General features: G+C 40.4%; 1 protein-coding gene across 1 annotated transcript; it reads left to right on the top strand.

Annotated features, from left to right (window-relative positions):
- The first annotated feature begins 449 nt into the window (after nucleotides 1-449).
- Nucleotides 450-4,769, top strand: LOC143364163 (uncharacterized). Its single transcript, XM_076804653.1, has one exon. It carries the CDS (start codon nucleotides 450-452, stop codon nucleotides 4,767-4,769), a length of 4,320 nt encoding a protein of 1,439 aa, XP_076660768.1.
- Nucleotides 4,770-24,536: the final 19,767 nt, after the last annotated feature.

Below are 24,536 nucleotides of genomic sequence, written 5' to 3' on the forward strand. Positions count from 1 at the left end.
ACCGGGAAATTGTGTATTTCATTCTAGTATAAGTTCGAACATTGTTTAATCTGAACTTCTATGAATCCTGTCTTTTAAATGATTGAAAAAACATTTTGGTGCTCCGGGTGAGGAACAATGTTCGAGTTTATCGGGATTGCATGGTTATATTCACTGGATACTTTCAATCGATTGTGAAGTCGAGTGTGTTTGAGGAGTCATTGCAAGAGTCGTTAATTATATACGATATTAGTTGGCTGTCTTCATTTCGATGATTCAATGTTCACGTTGCGATGCATATTCAAGTGACATTTCTTTTTTTTCGATCGGCGATTTGTTTTCAGTTTTCGTGTTTTGTTCAAATATCATTGACGATACGAATTTCTTTTGGTCGAGTTTATTTTTTGCTTAGTCGTGTTAAGAGAAGATAAGAGTTTTGGTTGCATTTGACAACAAAGTTTTCTTTTGCAATGGCTCCTACGTCGTTACGAAAGCTCATTGCGCTACAGAATTCTCGCTCAGCGGAAATTGAATTGACCAGTAGTCGATTGCGAGAGAGATCTCGCGATAGTTTGAATTCAAACATTATTTCATCACGAGTCAATTCACTGACTGAGATTTGGAGCAAGGCGCGTGCCACACATGAAGAAATTGTCGTCCGAGAGGATGCCCTGAACGATGTCTACATCACGGAAAATGTGTTTGCTCGTCTACAAGCAACATACGAGGACGCGCTTGATTTTCTTCTCACCACAAGGTCAGAATTAGACAGCAGTTCAAGTAATACCGGAACTTCAAATACCGCTTCTGTAATCAATGATGATACACGCCCCGCGAAGTTACCAAAATTAGATTTACCGACATTTGCGGGTCGTTACGAGGATTGGGAGAATTTTTGCGATCTGTTTACTACCCTAGTTCATAATGCGCCGCGTTTATCTGACGCCACGAAATTGCAATATCTTAAAAGTTGTTTGAAAGATTCTGCCGCGGATCTTGTGAAGGATGTTACCACTACCAACGCGAATTATGCGACGACTTGGCGGGCTTTGAAGGCGCGTTTTCATAATCCTAGATTAATAGTTTACAGTCATTTGCGAGCGTTAATGAATCTTTCTCATATGAAAAGGGAGTCTGCGGGTGAAATGCGTTTGCTTGCGGACGAATCTCAGCGTATTGTGCGTGCGTTATCGAATTTGAAAATGCCAGTTGATATTGGAATGTTTGCTGATTTATCTTTGGCAGATCCATTGTTCTATGTTCCTGATTCTGTAGATATTATTTTAGGCGCAGATGTTTACGGACAGCTATTGAAGTCAGGGTTGAAAAGATTTTCTGATTCATCTTTAGTTGCCCAAGATACAGCGTTAGGCTGGATAATTTCCGGTACAGTGTCCGCGGATATTTCACGGCGGGCGGAAACTTCTGAGCATCTTCAGGCGTATCACAGTGTTTGGGAAGACGACTTAGATATATCGTTACAACGTTTTTGGATCCTCGAAGAGTTACCACCAATAATTGCGACTCTTGATTCTAAAGATGATGCTTGCGAAAGATTGTTTAGGGATACACACTTTCGAGATACCAATGGACGTTATGTTGTACGTCTGCCTTTCAATTCAGATCCTCCAGAAGTCGGAGTCGAGACTCGATTTATGGCTTTGAAATGTTTAGCTTCAATTCATCGACGTTTTGATCGTGATCCTGACTTAGCAATCGCTTATCGGAAGTTTATGAGCGTTTATGAGGATCTTGGTCACATGGAACGCGTCTCGTTTAATGAAATTAACAACTCGAAGGCGTGGTATTTTCCGCATCATGCGGTGGTGCGATCAAAGATCCGGGTTGTTTTTGACGCATCTCGGAAGAATAAAGGAGGACGTTGTCCAAACGATTTCCTTATGAAAGGCCCTGCTCTTCAACGCGATTTATGTCTAATTTTATTGAATTGGCGTCGATACCAGTTCGTATTCACGACCGATGTTGTTAAGATGTTTCGTCAGATTTATGTTGCGTCGGAACAGAGAGATTTTCAACGAATCGTATGGTCTCCTAGTCATTCGGATCCCCCTGTTGATTATCGTCTCACAACAGTGACTTATGGCACAGCATGTGCTCCTTACCTTGCGATTCGCACACTTCAGCAAGTAGCAATCGATGAGGGTGCTCGATTTCCACTCGGTGCTGCTTGCCTAAATTCTAATACGTATGTAGACGATATATTTGCCGGAGCAGATGATCTCTCTGATGCGTTGAAAACGCGTCAAGAACTAGTCGATATGTTACGTACAGCAGGAATTGAACTCGACAAGTGGGCCGCGAATCATAATGATTTGTTGCCTACGAAATCTTCGCAATATGAGAACATTGACCAAAAAAGCATCGCAGATGACGAATTAGTGAAAGCTCTAGGTATTCGTTGGAATCCAACGTCTGATGAATTCAGTTTTGTCGCTGTAAATTTCGAAGAGCTGGTTAAAGCAATGACGAAACGAACTGTTTTATCAAACATCGCGCGTTTATTTGATCCTTTGGGGTGGCTCGCGCCGATAACGGTTACAGCTAAAATTTTAATGCAAGATCTTTGGATTGTAAAATGCGATTGGGACGAGACGTTACCTATAGACCTTCGAGAACGATGGCTCCAGTATTGCAGTTCGCTTTCTGAGCTATCGAAGTTAACCATTAACCGATGGTTAGGTGCATCTTTAAATTCACATGCACAGATTCACGGATTTTCTGACGCTTCATCGCGGGCTTTCGCTGCAGTTGTCTATATTCGAATGATTGACGATAACAATCGCGTACATGTTTCTTTGTTAACTGCAAAATGCAAGGTATCACCTGTCAAAACTGTGAGCATACCGAATCTTGAGTTGTGCGGGGCAGTGTTGCTCGTAAAACTTTTGCGTTATGTAAAAGGTTTGGAATTTTTGCAAGGTTTCCCAATGTTTGCGTGGACCGATAGTCAAATTGTTTTGACTTGGCTTCGAAAACATCCGTGTAGCTGGAAGACCTTTGTTGCGAATCGGGTATCCTATATCCAGACTGAATTACCTAATGTTATTTGGGCACATGTACCGACTCGTGAGAATCCGGCAGATTTGGCGACACGAGGTTGTAAACCCTCTGATTTGATCAATTGTAATTTATGGTGGAACGGGCCTGATTGGTTAGTGAAGACTGACGAGCATTGGCCCAAGATGGCATCGTCTCCTCAAGTATTACATGTTGATCAAATTGTGAGCGAACCAGAACTTTTCTGTAGATTTTCCTCCTTTTCTCTGTTAATTCGTGTTGTAGCATATTGTTTACGTCCATTCAATGTTCTTAAGAGACGCAAAAGTAGTTTAACTCCATTGCCTGTTTATCTCACAGCCATAGAATTGAACGAGGCCCGAAATGTTGTGTTTAGATTAGCTCAAAATCACGCATTTGCATCAGAAATTGAACTCTTATCACATGGGAAGCCGTTACCTAAACGCAACGGTTTATGTAGTTTAAATCCGATGTATGATGAGACGGATCGTTTATTACGGGTAGGAGGTCGTCTTGGAAATTCAAGTTTACCTCACGAAAAGAAACATCCGCTGATTTTGCCGCGAGATTCGACACTTAGTCGCTTATTAGTACGGTACGCGCATCGGAAATGTTTTCACGGGGGACCAACACTTACTTCTAATATTGTGATGCAATATGCGTGGATTTTGGGTCGAAATCGTTTAGTTAAGACTGCGATCAGGAACTGTATAGTTTGTCAACGCAACAAACCACGTCTAGCTCATCAGATGATGGGTAATTTGCCTGTCTCACGAGTGACTCCGGCTCGACCATTTTCGACGTCAGGTCTAGATTATGCCGGTCCCTTTCAAATTAAAAGCTCTAAGGGTCGAGGGCACAAATCTTATAAGGGATATATAGTGCTCTTTATCTGTTTTGCGTCGCGAGCGATACATCTTGAAGCGGTTAGCGATCTTACAACTAAGATTTTTCTCGCCGCTTATAAACGTTTTGCGAGTAGACGCGGAATTTGTACGAATCTTTTTTCTGACAATGCAACTACTTTTCAAGCTGCTGATAAAGAGTTGCGAAGTATGTTTAAATCAGGTTCTGAATTTTATAAAAGCGTTGCTGCGTCTCTTGCGAATGATGGAACATCTTGGACATTTATTCCAGCGAATTCTCCTCATTACGGAGGTTTGTGGGAGGCTGGAGTAAGATCTGTGAAGTATCATCTCAAGCGTGTCCTCGGTGATAGAATATTAACTTTCGAAGAGTTTTCTACAGTGCTCGCCGAAATAGAATTGTGTCTAAACTCACGTCCAATATGTCCTTTAAATTCTGATATTGACGATTTACGGGTTTTGACACCTGCACATTTTTTGATCGGCGAAATTCCTGGTTTAATTCCTGATAAAGATTATTCCAATGTACCGGAAAACTGTTTAGAACGTTTTCATCTGCTTCAAGCCATTCGAAATGATTTTTGGAAGCGGTGGTCATCAGAATATATACAACATTTGCAAGAGCGTTCAAAATGGCGAGGTCAAACTAAGAATTTTGCAATTGGACAATTAGTTTTATTACGCGATGATCGTTATCCGCCTTCGAAATGGCCTTTGGGACGTGTGATAGAGGTTCGTCCCGGTTCAGACGGGTTAGTTAGAGTCGTCACCGTTAAAACGGCTACGTCAAATTTGCGACGACATATCGCACGCCTGTGTCCTCTTTTTATTCAACACAATTCCGAAAAGTCGAACGAATCGACTTGTGGGGACAAAGACAGTTGAGCTAGTTATAATTTGTATTGCGTACGTCATTTTAATTTGATTATTGTATTAAAATTATATACCATGTAGAATAAAACTGTAGTTCGTTGAAACAAACCGAGTTGATCGATGTTCTCAAATTATGGTGTGTAGTTCGTCTGATGACGAAGGCGGGCGGAGTGTTCGCGGCGATTTTGTAATGACGATCGTATCATCGCGAAGGAAGACGATAATCGCGTCATGTAGATATATATGCGAGTCTAGCGAGCGATTCACGGTGGTCGCGATTGACAAGCAGGCGTTGTTGTGGAAACGGTCGCAAACAAAGAAAGAGTGTGTTGAGAAAAAAGGTTGAATTTACTTGTCAGAAGGAGAGAGTCGACTCGGGTCCTTCATGCGATAGTTCGTAATTGAAAATTGAGTTGCTTTTTTTTGGTTTGAATGCTCACGCGAGTGATCCCGGGTAATAGGAGATTTGGTTTCGCACTCGGTTCGGCAATACTTGAATCCTCCCAGGCCGGCTCACAGATCCAAGGGCATTGGCAGCTTTGAAGCTCCTTTCCAGTGAATCCCGAAGCTGGGACGGATTGCAAGGCTAGCCGTAGTGCTGCCGGCAGAGGAGTGCCCTATGGGCCAGCCGGCAATTGTGCAGAGTTCCAGTGGAACTCTGCTGTGGATCACTACGCGCAGAGACTTGAGTATTAACGGTAAGAGAGCTCTCTTAGTTTTAGACTAAAATGTCCTTTAGCATGTAAATTGCTTGAAACGCCGATTTTCTAACCTCGTTATCTATATTTAAACACTATTTGATACTGGGCTTTCGTACGGCGAAATTCTTGTAGTTGCTTAATAGAATAAATTTATTGCATCTTGCTTTGGCTTTTCCTCGTAATCCGTCGAGGTTTTTATGCCGAAGCAAGAATTTGTTCAACCGGGAAATTGTGTATTTCATTCTAGTATAAGTTCGAACATTGTTTAATCTGAACTTCTATGAATCCTGTCTTTTAAATGATTGAAAAAACAGATAGGATAGAGGATAGGATAGGATAGAGGATAGGATAGGATAGGATAGAGGATAGGATAGGATAGAGGATAGGATAGGGTAGAGGATAGGATAGGATAGAGGATAGGATAGGATAGAGGATAGGATAGGATAGAGGATAGAGGATAGGATAGGATAGACGAAAGGATGGGATAGTGAATATAATAGATTAGATGATATTATTGGATAGAGGATACAATATCATAGAGGATAGGATAGGGGATTGGATCGGATAGAGGATAGGAGACGATAGACGATAGGGTAGTATAGATGATATTATAGGAAAGAGGATAGGATATGATAGAGGATACGATATTATAGAGGATAGGATAGCATAGAGGATCGGATAGGATAGGATAGAGGATAGGATAGGGGATTGGATAGGATAGAGGATAGGAGACGATAGAGGATAGGATAGGGAATTGGATAGTATAGAGGATAGGATAGGATAGAGGATAGGATAGGATAGAGGATAGGATAGGATAGAGGATAGGATAGGATAGAGGATAGGATAGGATAGAGGATAGGATAGGATAGAGGATAGGATAGGATAGAGGATAGGATAGGATAGAGGATAGGATAGGATAGAGGATAGGATAGGATAGAGGATAGGATAGGATAGAGGATAGGATAGGATAGAGGATAGGATAGGATAGAGGATAGGATAGTGTTCGCGGCGATTTTGTAATGACGATCGTATCATCGCGAAGGAAGACGATAATCGCGTCATGTAGATATATATGCGAGTCTAGCGAGCGATTCACGGTGGTCGCGATTGACAAGCAGGCGTTGTTGTGGAAACGGTCGCAAACAAAGAAAGAGTGTGTTGAGAAAAAAGGTTGAATTTACTTGTCAGAAGGAGAGAGTCGACTCGGGTCCTTCATGCGATAGTTCGTAATTGAAAATTGAGTTGCTTTTTTTTGGTTTGAATGCTCACGCGAGTGATCCCGGGTAATAGGAGATTTGGTTTCGCACTCGGTTCGGCAATACTTGAATCCTCCCAGGCCGGCTCACAGATCCAAGGGCATTGGCAGCTTTGAAGCTCCTTTCCAGTGAATCCCGAAGCTGGGACGGATTGCAAGGCTAGCCGTAGTGCTGCCGGCAGAGGAGTGCCCTATGGGCCAGCCGGCAATTGTGCAGAGTTCCAGTGGAACTCTGCTGTGGATCACTACGCGCAGAGACTTGAGTATTAACGGTAAGAGAGCTCTCTTAGTTTTAGACTAAAATGTCCTTTAGCATGTAAATTGCTTGAAACGCCGATTTTCTAACCTCGTTATCTATATTTAAACACTATTTGATACTGGGCTTTCGTACGGCGAAATTCTTGTAGTTGCTTAATAGAATAAATTTATTGCATCTTGCTTTGGCTTTTCCTCGTAATCCGTCGAGGTTTTTATGCCGAAGCAAGAATTTGTTCAACCGGGAAATTGTGTATTTCATTCTAGTATAAGTTCGAACATTGTTTAATCTGAACTTCTATGAATCCTGTCTTTTAAATGATTGAAAAAACAGATAGGATAGAGGATAGGATAGGATAGAGGATAGGATAGGATAGGATAGAGGATAGGATAGGATAGAGGATAGGATAGGGTAGAGGATAGGATAGGATAGAGGATAGGATAGGATAGAGGATAGGATAGGATAGAGGATAGAGGATAGGATAGGATAGACGAAAGGATGGGATAGTGAATATAATAGATTAGATGATATTATTGGATAGAGGATACAATATCATAGAGGATAGGATAGGGGATTGGATCGGATAGAGGATAGGAGACGATAGACGATAGGGTAGTATAGATGATATTATAGGAAAGAGGATAGGATATGATAGAGGATACGATATTATAGAGGATAGGATAGCATAGAGGATCGGATAGGATAGGATAGAGGATAGGATAGGGGATTGGATAGGATAGAGGATAGGAGACGATAGAGGATAGGATAGGGAATTGGATAGTATAGAGGATAGGATAGGATAGAGGATAGGATAGGATAGAGGATAGGATAGGATAGACGATAGGATAGGATAGGATAGGATAGAGGATAGGATAGGATAGAGGATAGGATAGGATAGAGGATAGGATAGGATAGAGGATAGGATAGGATAGAGGATAGGATAGGATAGAGGATAGGATAGGATAGAGGATAGGATAGGATAGAGGATAGGATAGGATAGAGGATAGGATAGGATAGGATAGAGGATAGGATAGGATAGAGGATAGGATAGGATAGAGGATAGGATAGGATAGAGGATAGGATAGGATAGAGGATAGGATAGGATAGGATAGATGATATTGTAGGATAGGATAGATGATATTGTAGGATAGAGGAAGGATAGGACAGAGGATACGATATTGTAGAGAATAGGATAGCATAGCGGAAAGGGTAGGATAGAGGATAGGATCGGGGATTGGATAGGATAGAGGACAGGAGACGATAGAGGATAGGATAGGATTGAGGGTAGGATAGAATAGGATAGAGGATAGGATAGGATAGAGGATAGGATAGGATAGAGGATAGGATAGGATAGAGGATAGGATAGGATAGAGGATAGGATAGGATAGAGGATAGGATAGGATAGAGGATAGGATAGGATAGAGGATAGGATAGGATAGAGGATAGGATAGGATAGAGGTTAGGATAGGATAGGATAAAGGATAGGATAGGATAGAGGATAGGATAGGATAGGATAGGATAGAGGATAGGATAGGATAGAGGATAGAGGATAGAGGATAGAGGATAGGATAGGATAGACGATAGGATGGGATAGTGAATATAATAGATTAGATGATATTATTGGATAGAGGATACAATATGATAGAGGATAGGATAGGGGATTGGATCGGATAGAGGATAGGAGACGATAGACGATAGGATAGTATAGATGATATTATAGGAAAGAGGATAGGATATGATAGAGGATACGATATTATAGAGGATAGGATAGCATAAAGGATCGGATAGGATAGGATAGAGGATAGGATAGGAGATTGGATAGGATAGAGCATAGGAGACGATAGAGGATACGATAGGGAATTTGATAGGATAGAGGATAGGATAGGATAGAGGATACGATAAGATAGAGCATACCATATTAGAGGGGATAGGATAGTATAGAGGATATAGTCGGATAGAGGATAGGATAGGGGATTGGATAGGATAGAGGATAGGATCGAATAGAGGATAGGATAGGGGATTGGATAGGATAGAGGATACGATAGAGGATTTTATAGTATAAAGGAGTGGAGAGGATTGTGGATAGGATAGGATTGAGGATAGGATAGTTAGTGGATAGGATAGGATAGAGCAGACGATAGAGGATAGGATAGGATAGAGGATAGGATATAATAGAGGATAGGATAGGATAGAGGATAGGATAGGATAGATGATAGAATAGGAAAGAGGATACGATAAGATAGTGAATAGGATAGGATAGATGTTAATATTGTATAGAGGATAGAATATGATAGAGGATACGATATTATAGATGATAGGATAGGGGATTGGATCGGATAGAGGATAGTATAGGACAAAGGATACGATATTATAGAGGATAGGATAGGATAGACGATAGGGTCGGATAGAGAATAGGATAGAGGATTGGATAGGATAGAGGATAGGATAGGATAGAGGATACGATATTATAGACGGTAGGATAGGGTAGAGTATAGGGATAGGATAGAGGATAGGATAGGATATTGGATGGGATAGGATAGGATAGAGGATAGGATAGAGGTGGATAGGATAGAGGATAGGATAGGATAGAGGATAGGATAGGATAGATGATATTATAGGATAGAGGATAGGAGACGATAGAGGATAGGTTAGGATGGAGGATAGGGTAGGATAGACGATAGGATAGGATAGAGGATAGGATAGGATAGAGGATTGGATAGGATAGAGGATAGGATAGGATAGAGGATACGATATTATAGACGGTAGGATAGGGTAGAGGATAGGATAGGATAGAGGATACGATATTATAGACGGTAGGATAGGGTAGAGTATAGGGATAGGATAGACGATAGGATAGGATATTGGATGGGATAGGATAGGATAGAGGATAGGATAGAGGTGGATAGGATAGAGGATAGGATAGGATAGAGGATAGGATAGGATAGATGATATTATAGGATAGAGGATAGGAGACGATAGAGGATAGGTTAGGATGGAGGATAGGGTAGGATAGACGATAGGATAGGATAGAGGATAGGATAGGATAGAGGATAGGATTGGATAGAGGATAGGATAGGATAGAGAATATGATACGATAGATGATATTATAGGATAGAGGATAGAATATGATAGAGGATACGATATTATAGAGGATAGGATAGCATAGAGGATCGGATAGGATAGGATAGAGGATAGGATAGGGGATTGGATAGGATAGAGGATAGGAGACGATAGAGGATAGGATAGGATAGAGGATAGGATAGGGTAGAGGATAGGATAGGATAGAGGATAGGAGAGGATAGACGATAGGATAGGATAGAGGATAGGATAGGATAGAGGATAGAATTGAGAATAGGATAGGATAGATGATATTATAGGATAGAGGATAGGATAGGATAGAAGATACGATATAATAGAGGATAGGATAGGATAGACGATAGGATCGGATAGAGAATAGGATAGGGCATTGGATAGGATAGAGGATAGGATAGGATAGAGGATACGATATTATAGACGGTAGGATAAGATAGAGTATAGGATAGGATAGAGGATAGGATAGGATATTGGATGGGATAGGATAGGATAGCGGATAGGATAGAGGATTGGATAGGATAGAGGATAGGATAGGATAGAGGATAGGATAGGATAGATGATATTATAGGATAGAGGATAGGAGACGATAGAGGATAGGTTAGGATGGAGGATAGGGTAGGATAGACGATAGGATAGGATAGAGGATAGGATAGGATAGAGCATAGGATAGGATAGAGGATATGATAGGATAGAGGATAGGATAGGATAGAGGATAGGACAGGATAGAGGATAGGATAGGATAGAGGATAGGGTAGGATTGAGGATAGGATAGGATAGTGGATATGATACGATAGAGGTTAGGATAGGATAGGATAAAGGATAGGATAGGATAGAGGATAGGATAGGATAGGATAGGATAGGATAGAGGATAGGATAGGCTAGAGGATAGAGGATAGGATAGGATAGACGATAGGATTGGATAGTGAATATAATAGATTAGATGATATTATTGGATAGAGGATACAATATGATAGAGGATAGGATAGGGGATTGGATCGGATAGAGGATAGGAGACGATATACGATAGGATAGTATAGATGATATTATAGGAAAGAGGATAGGATATGATAGAGGATACGATATTATAGATGATAGGATAGGGGATTGGATCGGATAGAGGATAGTATAGGACAAAGGATACGATATTATAGAGGATAGGATAGGATAGACGATAGGGTCGGATAGAGAATAGGATAGAGGATTGGATAGGATAGAGGATAGGATAGGATAGAGGATACGATATTATAGACGGTAGGATAGGGTAGAGTATAGGGATAGGATAGAGGATAGGATAGGATATTGGATGGGATAGGATAGGATAGAGGATAGGATAGAGGTGGATAGGATAGAGGATAGGATAGGATAGAGGATAGGATAGGATAGATGATATTATAGGATAGAGGATAGGAGACGATAGAGGATAGGTTAGGATGGAGGATAGGGTAGGATAGACGATAGGATAGGATAGAGGATAGGATAGGATAGAGGATAGGATTGGATAGAGGATAGGATAGGATAGAGAATATGATACGGTAGATGATATTATAGGATAGAGGATAGAATATGATAGAGGATACGATATTATAGAGGATAGGATAGCATAGAGGATCGGATAGGATAGGATAGAGGATAGGATAGGGGATTGGATAGGATAGAGGATAGGAGACGATAGAGGATAGGATAGGATAGAGGATAGGATAGGGTAGAGGATAGGATAGGATAGAGGATAGGAGAGGATAGACGATAGGATAGGATAGAGGATAGGATAGGATAGAGGATAGAATTGAGAATAGGATAGGATAGATGATATTATAGGATAGAGGATAGGATAGGATAGAAGATACGATATAATAGAGGATAGGATAGGATAGACGATAGGATCGGATAGAGAATAGGATAGGGCATTGGATAGGATAGAGGATAGGATAGGATAGAGGATACGATATTATAGACGGTAGGATAGGATAGAGTATAGGATAGGATAGAGGATAGGATAGGATATTGGATGGGATAGGATAGGATAGCGGATAGGATAGAGGATTGGATAGGATAGAGGATAGGATAGGATAGAGGATAGGATAGGATAGATGATATTATAGGATAGAGGATAGGAGACGATAGAGGATAGGTTAGGATGGAGGATAGGGTAGGATAGACGATAGGATAGGATAGAGGATAGGATAGGATAGAGCATAGGATAGGATAGAGGATATGATAGGATAGAGGATAGGATAGGATAGAGGATAGGACAGGATAGAGGATAGGATAGGATAGAGGATAGGGTAGGATTGAGGATAGGATAGGATAGTGGATATGATACGATAGAGGTTAGGATAGGATAGGATAAAGGATAGGATAGGATAGAGGATAGGATAGGATAGGATAGGATAGGATAGAGGATAGGATAGGCTAGAGGATAGAGGATAGGATAGGATAGACGATAGGATTGGATAGTGAATATAATAGATTAGATGATATTATTGGATAGAGGATACAATATGATAGAGGATAGGATAGGGGATTGGATCGGATAGAGGATAGGAGACGATATACGATAGGATAGTATAGATGATATTATAGGAAAGAGGATAGGATATGATAGAGGATACGATATTATAGATGATAGGATAGGGGATTGGATCGGATAGAGGATAGTATAGGACAAAGGATACGATATTATAGAGGATAGGATAGGATAGACGATAGGGTCGGATAGAGAATAGGATAGAGGATTGGATAGGATAGAGGATAGGATAGGATAGAGGATACGATATTATAGACGGTAGGATAGGGTAGAGTATAGGGATAGGATAGAGGATAGGATAGGATATTGGATGGGATAGGATAGGATAGAGGATAGGATAGAGGTGGATAGGATAGAGGATAGGATAGGATAGAGGATAGGATAGGATAGATGATATTATAGGATAGAGGATAGGAGACGATAGAGGATAGGTTAGGATGGAGGATAGGGTAGGATAGACGATAGGATAGGATAGAGGATAGGATAGGATAGAGGATAGGATTGGATAGAGGATAGGATAGGATAGAGAATATGATACGGTAGATGATATTATAGGATAGAGGATAGAATATGATAGAGGATACGATATTATAGAGGATAGGATAGCATAGAGGATCGGATAGGATAGGATAGAGGATAGGATAGGGGATTGGATAGGATAGAGGATAGGAGACGATAGAGGATAGGATAGGATAGAGGATAGGATAGGGTAGAGGATAGGATAGGATAGAGGATAGGAGAGGATAGACGATAGGATAGGATAGAGGATAGGATAGGATAGAGGATAGAATTGAGAATAGGATAGGATAGATGATATTATAGGATAGAGGATAGGATAGGATAGAAGATACGATATAATAGAGGATAGGATAGGATAGACGATAGGATCGGATAGAGAATAGGATAGGGCATTGGATAGGATAGAGGATAGGATAGGATAGAGGATACGATATTATAGACGGTAGGATAGGATAGAGTATAGGATAGGATAGAGGATAGGATAGGATATTGGATGGGATAGGATAGGATAGCGGATAGGATAGAGGATTGGATAGGATAGAGGATAGGATAGGATAGAGGATAGGATAGGATAGATGATATTATAGGATAGAGGATAGGAGACGATAGAGGATAGGTTAGGATGGAGGATAGGGTAGGATAGACGATAGGATAGGATAGAGGATAGGATAGGATAGAGCATAGGATAGGATAGAGGATATGATAGGATAGAGGATAGGATAGGATAGAGGATAGGACAGGATAGAGGATAGGATAGGATAGAGGATAGGGTAGGATTGAGGATAGGATAGGATAGTGGATATGATACGATAGAGGTTAGGATAGGATAGGATAAAGGATAGGATAGGATAGAGGATAGGATAGGATAGGATAGGATAGGATAGAGGATAGGATAGGCTAGAGGATAGAGGATAGGATAGGATAGACGATAGGATTGGATAGTGAATATAATAGATTAGATGATATTATTGGATAGAGGATACAATATGATAGAGGATAGGATAGGGGATTGGATCGGATAGAGGATAGGAGACGATATACGATAGGATAGTATAGATGATATTATAGGAAAGAGGATAGGATATGATAGAGGATACGATATTATAGAGGATAGGATAGCATAAAGGATCGGATAGGATAGGATAGAGGATAGGATAGGGTATTGGATAGGATAGAGCATAGGAGACGATAGAGGATACGATAGGGAATTTGATAGGATAGAGGATAGGATCGAATAGGATACGATAAGATAGAGTATACCATATTAGAGGGGATAGGATAGTATAGAGGATATAGTCGGATAGAGGATAGGATAGGGGATTGGATAGGATAGAGGATAGGATCGAATAGAGGATAGGATAGGGGATTGGATAGGATAGAGGATACGATAGAGGATTTTATAGTATAAAGGAGTGGATAGGATTGTGGATAGGATAGGATTGAGGATAGGATAGTTAGTGGATAGGATAGGATAGATGATAGAATAGGAAAGAGGATACGATAGGATAGTGAATAGGATAGGATAGATGTTAATATTGTATAGAGGATAGAATATGATAGAGGATACGATATTATAGATGATAGGATAGGGGATTGGATCGGATAGAGGATAGTATAGGATAAAGGATACGATATTATAGAGGATAGGATAGGATAGACGATAGGGTCGGATAGAGAATAGGATAGAGGATTGGATAGGATAGAGGATAGGATAGGATAGAGGATACGATATTATAGACGGTAGGATAGGATAGAGTATAGGGATAGGATAGAGGATAGGATAGGATATTGGATGGGATAGGATAGGATAGAGGATAGGATAGAGGATTGGATAGGATAGAGGATAGGATAGGATAGAGGATAGGATAGGATAGAGGATAGGATAGGATAGAGGATAGGATAGGATAGAGGTTAGGATAGGATAGGATAAAGGATAGGATAGGATAGAGGATAGGATAGGATAGGATAGGATAGAGGAGAGGATAGGATAGAGGATAGAGGATAGGATAGGATAGAGGATAGGATCGGATAGAGCATAGGATAGGGGATTGGATAGGATAGAGGATAGGATAGGATAGAGGATAGGATAGGATAGAGGATAGGATAGAGAATAGAATAGGATAGAGGATAGGATATGATATAGGATAGGATAGGATAGAGGATGCGATATTATAGAGGATAGGATAGGGGATTGGATCGGATAGAGGATAGGATAGGATAGAGGATAGGATAGGATACGGGATAGGATAGAGGATTGGATAGGATAGAGGATAGGAGACGATAGAGGATAGGATAGGATAGAGGATAGGATAGGACAGAGAATAGGATAGGATAGATAATATTATAGGGAAAAGGATAGGATATGATAGAGGAAACGATATTATAGGGGATAGGATAGGATAGTCGATCGGATAGGAGAGAGGATTGGATAGGCTAGAGGATATGATATGATATAGGATAGGATATGATAGAGGATAGGATAGGATAGAGGACAGGATAGAGAATAGGATAGGCTAGAGGATAGTATAGAGGATGGGAGACGATAGAGGATAGGATAGGGGATTGGATATGATAGAGGATAGGATAGGATAGAGGATAGCATAAGATAGTGAATAGGATAGGATTGATGATATTATTGGATAGAGCGTACAATATGATAGAGGATACGATATTATAGAGGATAGGATAGGATAGAGGATAGGATAGGATAGAGGATAGAATAGGATAGGTTAGAGGATAGGATAGGATAGAGGATAGGATAGGATTGAGGATAGGATAGGATAGAGGATAGGATAGGATAGAGGATAGGATAGGATAGAGGATAGGATAGGATAGAGGATAGGATAGGATAGAGGATAGGATAAGATAGAGGAAACGATATTATAGAGGATAGGATAGGATAGTCGATCGGATAGGAGAGAGGATTGGATAGGATAGAGGATATGATATGATATAGGATAGGATATGATACAGGATAGGATAGGATAGAGGATAGGATAGGATAGAGGATAGGATGGGATAGAGGATAGGATAGGATGGGATAGAGGATAGGATAGGATAGAGGATAGGATAGGATAGGATAGAGGATAGGATAGGATAGAGGATAGGATAGGATAGAGGATAGTATAGGATAGAGGATAGGATAGGATAGAGGATAGGATAGGATAGAGGATAGGATAGGATAGAGGATAGGATAGGATAGAGGATAGGATAGGATAGAGGATAGGATAGGATAGAGGATAGGATAGGATAGAGGATAGGATAGGATAGAGGATAGGATAGGATAGAGGATAGGATAGGATTGAGGTGTAGAGTGGAAGGGTCTTTTCAGGAAGTTAAATCGTGTAATTTAGAAAGATGCTTTATTAAATGTTCTCTGCCAAGTCTGAACGTGAACTGAACTCGCTTAACGGACAACTCAAAACGAAAACTAGTGTCGGCGGTTTTTCACTCTGACCTTATAGCTCGAGTCGTCGTCGATCAGTTATTGTGTCGAAAAACACGGGGCGACGACCGCGCGCCACAACATTTTCTGAGGAACGACAATCCTTCCTCGCGCAACGGACACACGCTTGTATACAAGGCAGCGCAAGGTGTTTCTTTTACAGTTCGGCCTATTCTGACACCATGACCGTCCTCGGTCAAAGTCGATTTCGCAGCGACTAACAGAGCAATAAACAAAAGAAACGATATACAAAGATATGATAAAATGGAATCACAAAAAAAAAAATAAAATTGTAACATAAAATGAGATAAAATTATTAGTCATCACGATTATTTGGCCAGAGTTTCATTTGGTCGGGCCCTACGACCGTCGAAAAGGGTATACGTGTTCGTTGAAACCCATCGATATCGCTGACTACGTATCGATCATAATCTAACACCTTAATTACTTCATATGGGCCTTTAAACTTAGGTATTAACTTTTTATTGACTCCTGGCGTAACGTCGTGATTCCTAATCAATACATAATCTCCGACTCCATATTGAGTGCTCGGTTTGTGACGCCGATCATATAGTAATTTATTGCGATCTTGCATCTTATCAATAACGGCGCACGCATTGTTTCTTATCGCAACTAAATCTCTCGATTGATCAATATTATCGAGAAGAATTGGTCGTACGCTATCATTCACTTTACCTGCTTGGTCCACACCGAAAAGTAATTTGCTGGGAGTAGTTCCCGTTGATTGGCAAATTGTGTTGTTTATAGCGTATTCTACATTATCGAGAACGTAAGACCAATCCTTGGGTGCTTCGCATAATTTTGCTAACATTGGCGTTATTAATCTATTATATCTTTCAGCCTGTCCGTTGGCTCGAGGTGTTCCGACAGCTATTAGCACGTGGCTTATTCCTGCTTCATCAATAAATTCTTTAAAAATGTTCGACGTGAAACAGGATCCGCGATCGCTAATTATACGTTTGGGCTTGCTGTAACTTCGGAAATAATCGTTAAGATGTTTAATAACTTCCTCGGTCGTTGTGGACTTGCACGCGAACAATCTAATAAATTTTGTAAATGCATCGACAACTAATAGTATGAATTTATAACTACGCCCGCTTTTCTCAAACGGACCGCAATGATCTATATGTATCGTGTTAAATGGTACATTGTCTTTCGGAATATTGTTTAAAAGCCCTTCGCTTCGGCCTTCCAAGGGGGAAAACTCTATACACTTGAGACAATTCCGAATGTGCTGCTTAACTTTTTGTCGTATGTTCGGAAACCAGTATACCTGTGTAATGTGCTGGACCACTTTTCCGACACCTAAATGCCCCAAATCGTCGTGGGAGGCACGCAATACATTTGATTCTAATATCCGTGGCACATAAAATAATAACTTGTTTTTTCCTGCTTTCCGATATACTAAACCATTTCTAAGCTCGTAAACTTTGTCTTCGGTTATTTCCAAACGTTTCCGAATAGCCTGAATGGTCTCGTCTTGGCATTGTTTTAACGCTAGAACTTGCTCGAACGTGTTCCCCTCTAAAACTAATACATTATGACACCTGCTCAATGCATCTACGTGGTTCATTCTCTCGTTACGTCGATGTTCTATCTCGTAATCGTAATTTTCTAAAAATAAAGCCCATCGGTAAATACGTGGATTTACATTTTGTTTGCTCAGAGTTAATCGAAAACTGTCACAATCTGTAATTATTTTAAAATGTATTCCAGACAGATAGATATCAAATCTCTTAATTGCGTAAATGACGGATAAACATTCTAATTCAAAACTATGGTACTTTGATTCCGGGGTACTTGCACGCTTGCTGAAGTAAAATACTGGTCGAAAAGGTCCGTCTGTCTGTTTCTGAAGCAAGATAGCTCCAAATCCACTAGCACTGGCGTCGCAATGCAATTCTGTTACCAATTTCGGGTCATAAATTGCTAAGACAGGTTCCTCTGCTAATCGTTGTTTCAAAATTTCGAAAGCTTGATGTTCGTTCGGACCAAATCGAAATTCTGCGTTCATTTTTATTATATCGTAAAGAGGTTTCGCTAAAATTGAGAAATTTTTAATAAATCGACGGAAGTAACTGGCTAGGCAAACAAACCGATGTAGTTCTTTGGTATTCTTCGGAATAGGGTAATTCAGAACAGATTCTACGTTTTCTTTGCTAGGCCGTATTCCTGTCTCGTCTACCAAATAACCCAAATAGTTCACATGTGTGTACAAAAGGGAGCATTTATCCCAACGAAACTCTAATTGATATTGAGCAGCTAAACTAAAAACACTACGCAGAATATTTAAATGATCGTCTATTGTGGTTGTTGCGACCAATATGTCGTCAAAATACAATAATATTTTATGATCGTTTAATAATTCACGGAAAATGTTAGATAAATAACGTTGGAATACACGCGGTGCGTTTGTTAGGCCAAAAGGCATTTTCAAATATTCGTATTGACCGAGTGGCGTTACGAAAGAAGTATACTTCACGGATTCGTTAGCCATTTTAACGTGATGAAAGCCATTACGTAAATCGAGTTTAGAAAAATATTTTTTTCCTTTCAATTGGTCCAAATGATCATCAATGAGCGGGGTTGGGTAATTATCTCGAATTGTTATTGCATTCAATGCTCGATAGTCTACGCACAACCTCACGTCGCCTGTTTTCTTCCGTACTAACACAATTGGACTCGCGTACGGAGAGTTACTTGGTTGGATAATCTTATCTCTAAGCAAAGTGTCTAAAAGTTCCTTCAATTTTCCTTTATCGGCGAAGGAGAGTCTCCTGGGGCGAAAGCTAATAGGCTGCGTATTTTTTAACTCGATCGCCATCTCGAAACCGGTAGGAGTAATGCTGTTATTATCGCAAGAGTTTAGTGCTTCGAAAAATAAATTTTTAACAGCCTCGGTTAAGCCCGACATTTCGGGGTTTATATCTAAATTTTTTATTGGGTCCGTTGACCCATCGACGTACTGAATCTGTAAAATTTGTTTTTCGAAATCGTCGACACACTCTATTTGGAATTGTTGTCCTAGTGTTATTTTTAACGAAGGATTTAATATATAGTCTCGTCCCAAAATAACGGCGTAATACATAGTAGTATCCGGAACGATTAAAAATTTCATGAAAATATCTACATTATTTATACAAACAGTCGTTTCAAAAATGCCTTCAACGTTCAAAGGTGAACCATTGATCCCGCTAAACGAATCTGTACGTTGATAAGGTGACCGAAACGCTACGGGTATAAAACTAGACTTAATCAAACTGACGGGAGAACCTGAATCGTTCATAGCAGATAGAGAATAATCACAAGTATTACCATCGTGAGTATGCAGCGAAAATTTAAATGGTACCATAAATGGAGTCTGCGTCGACGTTGGTTGTACCAGATTGACAGTCGTCGGTCTCGATGATCCCTGCCGTGACGCTCTGGGTAGAGAATCGTTGCTTTCTTGCCGGTTTTGTGGGCAGCTATCGACTTTGTGCGACCGGCTTCCACATTTGAAACACGATCCCCAATCACGCTTTGGCTGGCGGCAATCTCGTTGTAGGTGACCACTGGTATTGCAATTATAACATTTATCTTCACGACGAATTCCTTGAGACGTCGTTCCTGCCCTCTTCGTTATCGCAGGCCACTTCACTTCTTTCCTCTCTTGAATAAGTTTCGGATCCTCCAATGTCAGTTTCGAAAACGCTTTCAGCATTTGATCTGTTGTTTCGAAGCATTGCATCCTTGCCTGGTTCCGCAATTCGGTGTCAGATATACCATCGATAACAACGTCAATTAACTCTTCCTGGTCGATACTGACTTCTTCGGCTAGTGTCAGTTTATCGTGAAAATAATCGGCGAAAAATTCATTTTTCTTCCAAATACGTGCTTCTAATTTCCTTCTTAACGACAGTTTGTTCGGACGGTGATCGAACAGTGATTGTAGCTTTTCAAAAATTCCCGAAACGGATAGCGATACGTTAGTTGATCGTGCTCGAAACCAGTTCAACGCCTTCCCTCTTAATCGTTGGTGGATCAACAGGCGCGTCGAATTTTCGTCTAATTCATACGTTTGCCTCAACAATTCTACTTGCCGCTTCCAATTGCCAAAATTGTCGCCATCACCCGAAAACTCATTCAGCAATTCGGCAATGTGGCGTATATTCACGGATCGTCCTGAAACATTACCGACTTCGGGTCGCGAAGGTTGGATCAAAAGTTCTTTTTCCCGTCGGAGGAGTTCGAATTCGCGAGCACTAACGGCATTGTTCTCTTGAACTGTTGCTTCCCCAATTAACAAAGATGTATTTTCCACTATATCGTCTCGTTCTGTTAAACCGTCTTCCCGCAATCCTTGGAGTTCTTCTACGTATTCTTGCAGGTGATCGTCACAATCTGGAATTTCGGTTTGTAGTCGTGTGAGCAGATCGTGCTTCGAACCTCCGCTTGCCAGATTTCTCGAACGTAGTAAGATTCTTAATTCCGAAACCGTGAAATCACTGATGGATTCTTTCAAAATTGGCAGTCTTGGCATTTTCGAAATATTCTCAATAACCAAAATAAGGCAAAGTCAAACAAAAGATGAAACACGCGAGAACACTGTTTCTTAAACAAAATTACCAAACGGATAAAAATTTCACAAAAGATTCTTTGTTCTAACCAGTCCAAAATATCCTGAAAATGACTATTGAAAACTTCCACTACTAACGAAATCAATACTAAACGGATAGCCCAAAATTTACGGACGCGCTAACTAAACTCGCGAACTGTTTCCAAAAAAAAAAGTTCAGTTATCCCACTTCTGATACTGTAGAGTGGAAGGGTCTTTTCAGGAAGTTAAATCGTGTAATTTAGAAAGATGCTTTATTAAATGTTCTCTGCCAAGTCTGAACGTGAACTGAACTCGCTTAACGGACAACTCAAAACGAAAACTAGTGTCGGCGGTTTTTCACTCTGACCTTATAGCTCGAGTCGTCGTCGATCAGTTATTGTGTCGAAAAACACGGGGCGACGACCGCGCGCCACAACATTGTCTGAGGAACGACAATCCTTCCTCGCGCAACGGACACACGCTTGTATACAAGGCAGCGCAAGGTGTTTCTTTTACAGTTGGTAGGATAGGATAGGATAGAGGATAGGATAGGATAGAGGATAGGATAGGATATTGGATGGGATAGGATAGGATAGAGGATAGGATAGAGGATTGGATAGGATAGAGGATAGGATAGGATAGAGGATAGGATAGGATAGATGATATTATAGGATAGAGGATAGGAGACGATAGAGGATAGGTTAGGATGGAGGATAGGGTAGGATAGACGATAGGATAGGATAGAGGATAGGATAGGATAGAGGATAGGATTGGATAGAGGATAGGATAGGATAGAGAATATGATACGATAGATGATATTATAGGATAGAGGATAGAATATGATACAGGATACGATATTATAGAGGATAGGATAGCATAGAGGATCGGATAGGATAGGATAGAGGATAGGATAGGGGATTGGATAGGATAGAGGACAGGAGACGATAGAGGATAGGATAGGATAGAGGATAGGATAGGGTAGAGGATAGGATAGGATAGAGGATAGGAGAGGATAGACGATAGGATAGGATAGAGGATAGGATAGGATAGAGGATAGGATAGGATAGAGGATAGGATAGGATAGAAGGTACGATATAATAGAGGATAGGATAGGATAGACGATAGCATCGGATAGAGAATAGGATAGGGCATTGGATAGGATAGAGGATAGGATAGGATAGAGGATACGATATTATAGACGGTAGGATAGGATAGAGTATAGGATAGGATAGAGGATAGGATAGGATATTGGATGGGATAGGATAGGATAGAGGATAGGATAGAGGATTGGATAGGATAGAGGATAGGATAGGATAGAGGATAGGATAGGATAGATGATATTATAGGATAGAGGATAGGAGACGATAGAGGATAGGTTAGGATGGAGGATAGGGTAGGATAGACGATAGGATAGGATAGAGGATAGGATAGGATAGAGGATAGGATAGGATAGAGCATAGGATAGGATAGAGGATAGGATAGGATAGAGGATAGGATAGGATAGAGGATAGGACAGGATAGATGATAGGATAGGATAGAGGATAGGGTAGGATTGAGGATAGGATAGGATAGTGGATATGATACGATAGAGCAGACGATAGAGGATAGGATAGAGAATAGGATGGGATAGATGATAGTATAGGATAGAGGATGGGATAGAGTATACGTTATTATAGAGGATAGGATAGGATAGAGGATTGGATAGGTGATTGGATAGGAGATAGGATAGGAGACGATAGAGGATAGTATAGGATAGAGGATAGGATAGGATAGAGAATAGTATAGGATAGATGATATTATAGGATAGATGATATTATAGGATAGAGGATAGGATAGGATAGAGGATAGGATCGGATAGAGGATAGGATAGGGGATTGGATTGGATAGAGAATAGGATAGGATAGAGGATAGGATAGAGTAGAGGATAGGATAGAGAATGGGATACAGGATACGATACGATAGAGGATAGGATTAGGATAGAGGATAGGATACGATAGGATAGAGGATAGGATAGGATAGAGGATAGGATACGATGGAGGATATTATAGGATAGAGGATAGGATAGGATAGAGAATAGTATAGGATAGATGATATTATAGGATAGAGGATAGGATAGGATAGAGGATAGGATCGGATAGAGGATAGGATAGGGGATTGGGTAGTATAGAGGAGAGGATGGGATAGAGGATAGGATAGGGTAGAGGATAGGATAGAGAATAGGATAGGATAGAGGATATGATAGGATAGAGGATAGGATCGGATAGAGGATAGGATACGATAGAGGATAGTATAGGATAGAGGATAGGATAGGATAGAGAATATTATAGGATACAGAATAGGATAGGATAGAGGATAGGATAGGATAGAGGATAGGATCGGATAGAGAATAGGATACGATAGAGGATAGTATAGGATAGAGGATAGGATAGGGGATTGGATAGGATAGAGGATAGGATACGATAGAGGATAGGATAGAGGATAGGATAGGGTAGAGGATAGGATAGGATAGGATAGAGGATAGAATAGGGTAGAGGATAGGATAGGATAGGATAGGGTAGAGGATAGGATCGTATAGAGGATAGGATAGTTGATTGGATAGGATAGAGGATAGGATAGGCTAGAGGATAGGGTAGGATAGAGGATAGGATAGGATAGGATAGAGGATAGTATAGCATAGAGGATAGGATAGGATAGAGAATAGTATAGGATAGATGACATTAAAAGAAAGAGGATAGGATAGGATAGAGGATAGGATCGTATAGAGGATAGGATAGGTGATTGGATAGGATAGAGGATAGGATACGGTAGAGGATATTATAGAGAATAGGATAGGATAGAGGATAGGATAGGATAGAGTATACGATACAGAATAGGATAGGATAGAGCATAGGATAGGATAGAGGATAGGATCTGATAGAGGATAGGATACGATAGAGGATAGTATAGGATAAATGATATTATAGGTTACAGGATAGGATACGGTAGAGGATAGGATAGAGGATAGGATAGGATAGGGTAGAGTATAGGATACAGAATAGGATAGGATAGAGGATAGGATAGGATAGAGGATAGGATCGGATAGAGAATAGGATAGGATAGAGGATAGGATCGTATAGAGGATAGGATAGGTGATTGGATAGGATACAGGATAGGATAGGATTGAGGATAGGATAGGATAGTGGATAGGATACGATAGAGGATAGTATAGCATAGAGGATAGGATAGGATAGAGAATAGTATAGTATAGATGATATTAAAAGATAGAGGATAGGATAGGATAGAGGATAGGATCGTATAGAGGATAGGATAGGGGATTGGATAGTATAGAGGATAGGATAGGATAGAGGATAGGATAGGATAGAGGATCGGATAGGATAGAGGATAGG

This window comes from Halictus rubicundus, unplaced genomic scaffold (assembly GCF_050948215.1).
Source record: "Halictus rubicundus isolate RS-2024b unplaced genomic scaffold, iyHalRubi1_principal scaffold0315, whole genome shotgun sequence".
Lineage (NCBI taxonomy): Eukaryota > Metazoa > Arthropoda > Insecta > Hymenoptera > Halictidae > Halictus > Halictus rubicundus.